Below are 10,730 nucleotides of genomic sequence, written 5' to 3'. Positions count from 1 at the left end.
GATACCACTGTTGGGTTATGAGCATTCTAACACTCCTAAGTGTACATGCAACCCTAAATACCTTGGATCTATGTTTTCTCTATTATACATACAATTATGAACATCCAAGGTATTATCCTAATCTAGCATACAAAATAATAAATATAACAAGATAGAATACATACCTCTTTGATGTAGAATGTCTTCATGAAGCTTGAGTGCCTAGTGCCCCAAGTGTGACACCTGAAATGGTTCACACAACACCAAATACACTTGGAATAACTTGAGAGAAACTTGAACACTCCTTGAAATCGTCTAGCCCTCACACTCACACATTAGTGCACGATTTCTTGAGCCATGGGATTCTTTTATATGGTGGCTATTAGGGTTACACCATGTAACTCATAACTTTACCCATTCCTTATGCTCCATGGATTTTAACCTCCATGGAGTATCCATGGGTCACCCCATGGACTTAGTCCAACATAAGGAATCTTGGATCACAAGCCCACATATATAAGAATGAATGATTTACACAATCAACCCATATATTTAATTAGTCTCCTTTTGATCACTTAATTAATTCCAAATTAATTCTTGATCAATACTAATTAAATAACCTTATTAATATATTAGAACTTATAATATATTAACCAACCTTAAGTGTTATTTCTCTCATTATAGTCTATCCAAATGCATGATGCCATGCAACCCAAATGGACCATGCCGGGTCGGGTCAAGTCTTACCAATTATAGTTATGGACTTAGACATTAATCCAACAGGTTAACCACACACACTCCACTAACGACTTGGCAAAGTGCAAAGTGTATTTCATGGAATAGCATCATTTCACATTTTTCCTAAAGTAACTAAGATTGAGAATTTTATAAAAAAAACATTTAGTTACTTTTATATTTCATTATACTTATTAATGAGGAATTAGCTGCCCTATCCTACCCGTTCGGCTAATGACCCTCCACCAATCAAGAAAGCGGTGGGTGAGAGTGGACAACCATTAAACTATCATTTTATAGGCAGCAACCTTATACCCCCCTTATAGATCGGCTTCGTGAATGAGGCCTACTAACGGTAAGACTAGCTTTATCTTATATATATATATATATATATATATATATATATATATATATATATATTATTAATCTTTTAATATTATAATAGTATAAGGGTTGAATTTTAACTTTTAAAACTCTAGGGTTTAGAATTTAAATATTTCAAAATTAAAACTATTAATCAAAATTTTAAATTCCAAAACTTGAGGGCAAGTTTTGAAACTTTTCAAAACATCTTTTAGATCAAATTTGAAAAATAATTAATTAATCATATTATTAATATTTATCACATAATTTGACCTAATCTATTTTCTTTACAAGATAATTCAAATAAAAAATACAAATAATCAATTTTATCTTATAAACAAGTAATTATCTTATTTATTGACAATTATCTTTCAATTGAATTAGGATAATCCATACCATATTGAAAAAAATCATATTTTATCAGTTAAAAACGTTTTTGGTAATTATCCCAATTCAATTTTGGTCAAAATCCCGAAAATCAGCCACCAGACGAGCTGACTCGCCGAGTCATAGAACAGGACTCGTCGAGTAGCCCTGACTCGTCGAGTTCATCTGGTGACTTGACGAGTCCATCAGTCATAGGCATGATTTTTTTTGACTTTTAAGCTTGAACAAACACCAAAACAATTGGATGATCTTGGAGAGAGAGGGGAAGACTAAAATCGGCTCTTGATCTCTTAGGGTTCAAGTGGTAGCCGAATTAGGGAGCCAGGGGGTTCCTTATATAGCTAAGGAATTAGGGTTTCAGTCAAAGACCTCATCCGGTTGCTTAGGCTCTATGTAGCCCACAAGAATCTTCCAGAATCAAGCCCCTTAGACGAAATCCTTATGGGCTTCCATAAGATTTCGTCCAACCCCTTTCCAAGGGTTCCTTAGCCCAAAAATGCAATTATCTTATAATTACAAGATCATTCCCCCAAGTTTAATTAATATCTTTTGACCACAAAATATATTAATTAAACAAATATGATTTCTCTTTTAATATATTATTCATATAATATATTAATAAACCATAAAAACCTCTTTCTCCATTATTCATCCAGTCAAGTTACTCTGGTGAAGGCAACCCAAAAGGACCATGCTACAACCAGGTCAAGTACATACCAAATATAGTTATGTGCTTAGACACCTAATCCAACAAATAATTCAAGCGGAGCGTACCTTAGATCTAGGGTTTCGAAATTATATGGAAGTGGAACCAGGGTTTCAAATGAAGATTGAGGTGGAAAATATTAAATTCGTTCTTCCTTTATGTTCGGTAAGGGTGAGGGCACATATGAAGGGTGTTGGTCGGAGTGTAGATGAAGAGTGGTGAGCAGACGAAGGGCGGTGGCGACAATGGTTACCGATAATGGAATTGATCATATGGTGGTTGTGGTAGGGTTCATGCGTTACAAAGAAAGAAAGATAGGAGATGTGTTGTTATCGGCATGGTTGCAGAAGAGAGGAGAAGGTAGCTGAGCAGATTTCATTGGCGGATGTTTCATGGTTGTCGGCGACTCCATGGTTGTAGTACGTTAATGTGAATGGTCAGAGAAGAAAAGGGGAAAAAGAGTTATAAGGGGAAGAGATAAAAGGGTGGGACCCATAAAATTTGATTAAAATATATTGTGTTAATAAAATTGATAAGAAACATTAAAAAATAATTTGAAAAGGGTGATATAGTCATTTTATGTTGTTAGGGACTAAACGTGCAATTTTTAATGACATGAGGGACGGTATAAGTTAATTTTTAAAAATAGAGACTAAACGTGTTTTTTGGCACATACACAATTTCAACACCACCCCTATATTACGTAAGTGTGAGCTATTGTAGTTGTGGCTATGCTTGGTCACAAACTCTTTCCTTCCTCCCTCTCTATCTCACTCTTCTTCTCCCCACTCACTAGCAATTTACTAGTATAACACCATTTATTAAGGTTTATGATTTGACTGATGTGACACATTCACGCATAAATGAATTGTGATGCATACCGTTTAGCCTTATGGCTTCCGTTGCAATGTATGGGTGTGCAAGAAACCATGGGAACAAATGAAATTCATTGCAAATTTTATAGTTTAGAAACGACCCTTCGAATTTATGGTGGTTTTCCTTTTATATTTTCGATTTGATGAAACTTGTGACAGGGTCAAAGGCATGATGGTTTCGAACATAGGGTAAGCGACGCTACTCACGTAAAGAGCAGATTAAAATTAAAATGAAAATGATGGTGGGGAAAGACAGGACTCCGTTGAGGGGTATTATTGGAAGCTCGTTTGTCGTTTGGTAGAAACTTTTACTAAAAATATCCCTTTGAATACTTAATAAACTCTAAATATGATTGAAGGGCATAATTATCATTTTCATTTAAAATTATATGGATGTATAAATAAGATGCGTAGAAATAACAGCTCCCATTATATTGTGGTGTAAATTTTGTCCACACCATATAAACATTATGTTACGGTGGAAGCTTCGTGCATTTTGTTTAAATATTAATGTCTTCGAAGCTAAAAGGTGAAGTATTATAGAAATAAATTGAATCTGTATTGCTCACTTAACATTGATTACAACAGAGATATATATACAGTAAAATACAACTGAAGTCCTAATTATTTGGTACACATGTTTGACTGTGAACAGGTCTTGTACACGTTGCATAAGAGAGATGAGAATAGGTCTTGAGCACGTGCTGACTATGGAGAAGTTACCGTTGTTACCCCCCGGCAAGCTCAAAGGCGGGACGAATTTGAAGCTTGTGTTTGAGAAACAGAAAGCAATCTTTGGTGAGGGGTTTAGTGAAGATGTCTGCTAATTGGTCGATTGAAGACACAACACTTACATGAAGATCTTTTGAGTCAACTTGTTCTCTTATAAAATGGAAATCTAATGCAATGTGTTTGGACCTGATGCGGATAACAGGATTCTTTGTCATGAAGATTGCACCAACATTGTCACATAGTAGCAAGGGAGGATCCTTTATGGGGACAACAAGATCATATAACAGTTATTTAATCCAAATTAATTCAGCTGCTGTATATACAAGAGATCTGTACTCAGCCTCCGTACTCGAACGAGCAACAACTTTCTGTTTTCTTGATGTCCAGCTTATAAGATTGCAGCCATGAAAAATTGCAAACCCATATTGAGATCTGCTGTCATCCTTGTCTGAGATCCAGCTGGCATCAGAGTAAGCAAGTAGAGAAGTGGCATTAGTTGGCGAAAAGTGCAGACAATGATTGAGGGTGCCATTGAGATATCGCAGGATCCGTTTAACCGCTTGCCAATGGTTAACAGTTGGAGAATGCATATATTGACATACTCGATTGACAGCGAATGCAATGTCAGGACGTGTGATTGTAGCATACTGAAGTGAACCCACCACCTGTCTGTAGAGTTTTGGATCAGAGAACGGATCACCCTCAATTGTTAACTTCATTTGGGTATCAGCTGGAGTGGAAATAGATGCAGCCTCTGACATTTGTGTTTTTGTTAAAATATCTCTAATGTAGCCTTCTTGACTTAGAGTCACAATAAAGGATTTTCGAGTAATTTGAATACCCAAAAAAAAAATGTAACTCCCCCAGATCTTTTAGTGAAAAAACCTTGTGTAGTTGATGAATGAAGTTTTGAATTATATTCACATTTGTACCTGTGATAATCAGATCATCAACATAGACAAGAATATAAATGGTGGTTTTGTTAGATGTGTGAACAAACAATGATGTATCCGATTGACAAGCACGAAACCCTTATTGCATAAGATAAGTTTTGAGCTTGTTGAACCAGGCTCGTGGTGCTTGTTTAAGGCCATAAATCGCCTTATTCAAGCGACAAACATGAGACGGATAGGTGGAGTCTTCACAGCCTCTTGGTTCCGGAAGATTGAGTAGATGAGACACCAGAACTGTTGGAGTTGTACCGAGGCTGATTCCGAGTCATATTGAGAGCTAAGGGAGCGGAGGTATTGGAGGAAGAAGGAATGGCAATTGTTTGGCGTAGATGCTCCTGTTCGATTCTTGCTTATTCTTGAAGTAGTAATCCCATTAAGTCATCAACGGATGGATTAGAATCTTTCATCATAAAGGCCGCAGTGAATGGGCCATAAGAGGAATCTAGCCCGTTGAGGATGTATCCAATAAGGTCTTCTGTAGAAATCGGATTAAGATTCTCGGCCAAGGAGTCGGCAATAGCACGTTTCTTTTCAAGATATTCAATCATGGGTAGCGAGCCTTTTGACAGATTCTGAAGTTGGGTCTTCATAGCCATACGTGTAGCATTGGTTTGGGCTTGGAAAGTTTTGTTGAGAGTGGTCCAAGCAAGATGAGAAGAGGTGGAACGAGCGACAATTGCCAGGGCGCGTTCAGAGAGGGTGGATTTCAGCCACAGAAGTACATAACGATCACATTTCTTCCACAATTGGTACTATGGGTTAGCTGCAATAGTGGGTGCTGCATCGGCACGCTCAATCGTAAGAGTTTCAGCCGGTGGTTTGGGATCAAGAACAAATGATTCAAGATCAAAGGTTTCTAGGGCTGATACAATGGTGGTACGCCATAGACAGTAGTTGGAGGTTTCAAGCTTTATGCTGAGTGGGGGGATTTGAAAAGATGAATTGGTAGCAAGCCCTAAAAGATTTTGATTTGTCGCCATGGGGAAGGAGCAACAAAGAGGGGAAAAAAATATTATCTGCGCTCTGATACCATAAAAGGTGAAGTATTATAGAAATAAATTGAATCTGTATTGCTCACTTAACATTGATTACAACAGATATATATATATATATATACAACTGAAGTCCTACTTATTTGGTACACATGTTTGACTGTGAACAGGTCTTGTACACGTTGCATAAGAGAGATGAGAACAGGTCATGAGCACGTGCTCACTATGGAGAAGTTACCGTTGTTAGAAGCCAATCTTGTGGTGTAAGCATGCTGAATGTAGAATTAGGCATGTGATGTTGAAAGATTTCAAACGCTTTTTGCATTGCTTCATGACAAAATTTATGGCTGATAAATGTGATAAATTTGCTAATTTACTGCTACAACTTACAAATGTTTTATAATTAATATTTATTAAATGTTATTTGCAATTTATTGTGTATAATAACATTCAACCTATATTTTTATTTACATCAAAAAAATATTTATTGAAGTATCTCATATTTTTGTAAGTTTTTCAATCTGATTTATACTCAACACATAAATGAACAGTTTTGAACAAAAAGACAAAATTTCATAATTGGTCCCTGTAGTTTGTAAAATATTATGTCACGTCATTGGTCCCTATGGTTTGCAAAATTTCATGAATGGTCCTCCTGCCATTAAATCTAACTTTTCAACTGTTAGATTTTTATGAAAAATCTTATTTTACCCTTGTACCAAATTTACAATATAGTTTACATATATACAAAATTTCAAATTTACAAAATTACGCAAATGGTCATTGAGGTTTGTAGTATATTGCAAATTTTATAGAAAGGTAAAATAGTTTTTTTTATAAAAATCTAACAGCTGAAAAGTTAGATTTAACGGCAGGAGGACAATTCATGAAATTTTGCAAACCACAGGGAGGGAGTAATGGCATGACGTTTTCAATGAAAGTCCTCAAAATGAGATATTTTACAAACCACATTGGCCAATTATAAAACTTTGTCAAAAAAATATATAATCATCATTTATTATTCTAACTATTTATTTTAAAAAAAAGCATCATACCATATTTTCTATTAACAAACATTATTTATTTTCTACAGGATGGTTTTTAAAATAGATATTTAGAATTAATATTTTTACATCAAAGTCGCTACAATACAACAAGATATACCGTTATCTCTTTGTCGATGATGAAATTAACTATTTTAAACACTATATCCTCAAATCTTGAAAGTAGTAACATTACTGTCCGTTAAACTTTGCTGAATAGCTTCATATCATATCGTGCAAAAAACCCAAAATATCAAATATATAAATAAATGATGATTACCATTTACCAAAATATGAAACACAATTGATATAAACACATTACGAATTTTCATATATCGTTCTCTTATTCTTTGTCACTTTCATAAAAGAGTTTTTAATGCCCATGAGAAGGGGGAACCCCCACAACCTACAACATCCTATCCTGAGTATAGCATGGTACCACCACAAAATTTAACTCTCTATGACTTAATTTCGGCAACACAACCTTATTTTATTTATTTATATATCAATTCTATCTCCCTTTGTATTTCATCACATCAATCATCTTCACAAAAATGATATCAAATAATAGCCGGTGGTCTTGTTGGTCGGAACTAATCACTAGCAAGAAAGACGACCTCACTTTCCAATTACTCATCTTTTCAGTCATCTCCTTGTCTGTTTTTTGGTACATATTCAGGAAGGCCACATTCCGGTTGCCGCCGGGACCTCGTGGCTTGCCGGTGCTGGGATACCTTCCATTTCTCAGCCCCGACTTGCACCATGAATTCACCAAATTGGGTCAACGTTATGGCCCCATTTGTAAACTCCAGCTCGGACGCAAGACCTACATCATCGTCAGCTCGTCGGATCTTGCTAAAGAAGTGGTGCGTGTGCAGGACGATGTTTTCTCTAACCGAGACCCTCCGGTGGCTGGGATTGTCCTCACATACGGTGGCAAAGATATCGTCTGGTCCGACAACAACTCATACTGGCGTAACCTGCGTAAAGTCTTCGTCTCCGAAGTCCTGAGCAACAAGAACCTTGAAGCTTCTCGATCTTTCCGGCGAGCTGGAGTCAGAAAAATTATCAAGCACGTTTACGAAACGATTGGGAATGAGGTCGACGTCGGCGGGATGGCGTTCACGTCGTCGTTGAGTGTCGTAACCAACATGATGTGGGGGAAAAGTTTGGATGAAAAGAAAGAAAACAGTAATCTTGGGGTTGGGTTCCGGGAGGTTATTTCAAAGATTGTGGAGCTTCTGGGAGCAGCGAACGTATCGGACCTTTTTCCGGTACTCTCCAGATTCGATTTACAGGGTGTGGAACGAAAAATAAAGCAGCAATTGCAGAAGGTTGATGAGATATTTCAGAGGATAATCGACGATAGAATGAGTGTTAAACCTGAAGAATCAGTAGAACAACAGGGAAGAAAGGATTTATTGCAGATTTTACTAGAGCATAAACAAAAAGACAATACATCAACTTTCAGTATTACCCAAATTAAAGCCCTTTTCATGGTAGCTATCAAACCCTTCTATTTTCTGTTTGTTTTATCATTTACATAATCCTTTGTCTACTTTCTACATCCCTTCGACACAGAAATAACTAAGTTTTGTTGAAACAGGACATTGTAACCGGAGGAACAGACACAACATCAACAATGGCGGAATGGACAATGGCGGAGGTTTTGAAACATCCAGAGATAATGAAGAAGATACAAGACGAATTAGAGCAAGTCATCGGCCTAAACAATATTGTTGAAGAATCTCATCTTCCAAGATTATGTTACTTAGATGCGGTGATTAAAGAAACATTCCGTTTACACCCTCCACTTCCTCTGTTGATAGGGCGATGTCCAAATCAATCTTGCAAGGTTGATGGATACACAGTCCCAAAGGGTTCAAACGTGTTTTTAAATGTTTGGGCAATACACAGGGATCCAAAATACTGGGAAAATCCTACGGAATTTGATCCCAATAGATTTCTAAACCCCGATGGAACAACCAAATACGATTACAGTGGAAACAATACCAACTTTCTGGCATTTGGATCTGGTAGGAGAAAGTGTCCTGGAATTCCTTTGGGTGAGAAGATGTTGGTGTATCTTTTGGCTTCATTATTGCACTCATTTGATTGGACTTTGCCAAAAGACAAGGAACATGAGCTTTCTGATAAATTTGGGATTGTCTTGAAGAAGAGAAAACCGTTAATGGCAATCCCTTCTCAGAGGTTACCAGACAAAAATCTATACATGTAATAGAAACCATCGGTACATCATCTCGTGTATTGTGAATACAGTTGTTGATCAATTTGATTTTGGTCATGTAATCTTATCTATTTTGATACCTTACTTTGACTTATATTAAAGGGAAGTAATTATGCGTCTATTTAATGGTTTTGTACTTTTGTTAAATGAAAAGAAAATTTATTTTTTGAGAAATTAAATATCTTCTTGCTCTACTAATCCACCTATCCATTTAAATTTAAATGATGATATCTATTATATTAGTATAGTAAAATATCATTAAATGAATATTAAATGTTACATATGTTACCATTTAATTGGGTAGAAAGATTTATAGGAACAAAATATTATTATTCTAATAAATGAACAGTTTTAATATTCATTTGTCAATTGTCACTCTAATACAACTCATCATTAATATTATGTCATGTGTCATGTAGATATATATTAGTCAACTCATTTTCAAAATTTAAATTTACATTTTCTAATTATATATTAAATTTGAATTTATAATAACTTTAAAATTTTGATATATCTATTAATTAATAATTTATTTAAAATGATTTATTTAAAATAACTAATTAATAATTATAATTTTTTATTATGAACGTTTAATTAATTTTATAGTCGTAGTTTCTAAAGGTTATAAACCAGTAGAAGAATATTTAACTTCTCGTATTTTTTAGGGTATAAATTTTGGATCAAGCAACAAAAATCCAAGCATATCTAGAAGATGTATTATTTAATTAAGAACACATTTTTATAATTGAAGTGATTACTATACCGCATTGGACTTTTGAACGGCAACCATCAATTTTTTTTTAATTTTTTTCTTTTTAGCCATCGACGGCTAAGGCTAAAGGCTATAAGTCATGTAGTTTTTACCATTGACATGTTGATTTGACAGTTTTTACCGACGCAAACAACGCCGCTCATCAAAATATTTTGCCAGCAGTAATCTTCACCAGTACACATCTATCTCTCTCTCTCTCTTAAACACAAACACCACACCCTAACTATTTTTCAAAATGATAAAAATGACAAACATGTCCCTATCAAGGTGGCACATATTACTGGTGGTATGACACCGTTTAGCCTAATTCGTCATTTTTGAAGTCGATTACTGCCACAAAAGTCATTATATATACAATATTGTTCTGTTTGACCCAATTATTATTATTTTCCTTATTCGCCATTATATTTTGGAAAAATTTTAGTTTTAGCTCTTGGCCGCTCACCAACAGGTAATGATGATGTGTCGGTTTGATTTACATGAAATACTTTTCTCAGTTTGATATAGCCTCATTTACGTATAAGTTTGCATTTAGCCCCAATATTTTTTTTGTTCCTTATTTACCATTATTTTTTAGAAAAAAATTTATTTTAGCCATTGACTAATTATGATTAGGTATTTTAAAACGTAATAACTTCAAATGAAAAAAGAAAAGACGAATGCAAGAATCGAAACTGCGACTTCTCCTTGAGTAGCAGTGTGTGTTAGCTATTAAGCCAATGACTTTTTTTTTGTATTATCGGTTTTTGTTGTAGTTAATTTTTTGTTGTAGTTAATGTATATATGTATTTTAGAATGAAGAAAAAAGACCTAGGGTAAGTCTCGATTCCGAGACATCAAATAAACAATGCGACATGTTAATCTTTGAGCCAATCAAAATTCTTAATTCAATCTTAACTCATCTAAGAAACAATTAGATATTTCTAATGACATATTTGATGAGAA

At 35.0% G+C, this 10,730-nt stretch overlaps 1 protein-coding gene across 1 annotated transcript; it reads left to right on the top strand.

Annotated features, from left to right (window-relative positions):
* The first annotated feature begins 7,163 nt into the window (after positions 1 to 7,163).
* LOC145165164 (7-ethoxycoumarin O-deethylase-like) lies at positions 7,164 to 9,134 on the top strand. The gene is made up of 2 exons (XM_079083846.1): positions 7,164 to 8,264; positions 8,372 to 9,134. The coding sequence occupies exons 1-2, from the start codon at positions 7,320 to 7,322 to the stop codon at positions 9,002 to 9,004; spliced, it is 1,578 nt and encodes a 525-aa protein (XP_078939972.1). The 5' UTR covers positions 7,164 to 7,319; the 3' UTR covers positions 9,005 to 9,134.
* Positions 9,135 to 10,730: the final 1,596 nt, after the last annotated feature.

The sequence above is a fragment of the Lactuca virosa genome, chromosome 3 (genome assembly GCF_052849685.1).
Source record: "Lactuca virosa cultivar CGN04683 chromosome 3, Lactuca_virosa_CGN04683_v6, whole genome shotgun sequence".
Lineage (NCBI taxonomy): Eukaryota > Viridiplantae > Streptophyta > Magnoliopsida > Asterales > Asteraceae > Lactuca > Lactuca virosa.
The sequence above is the reverse complement of the archived record's forward strand: the minus strand, read 5'-3'. Positions and strand labels throughout refer to the sequence as shown.

Excerpts from the sequence above, each read along its gene's own strand:
- LOC145165164 (XM_079083846.1), top strand. The coding sequence starts at position 7,320 with ATGATATCAAATAATAGCCGGTGGTCTTGTTGGTCGGAACTAATCACT. Across the intron at positions 8,265-8,371 it reads AAATTAAAGCCCTTTTCATG|GACATTGTAACCGGAGGAAC; the intron begins GTAGCTATCAAA and ends TTGTTGAAACAG.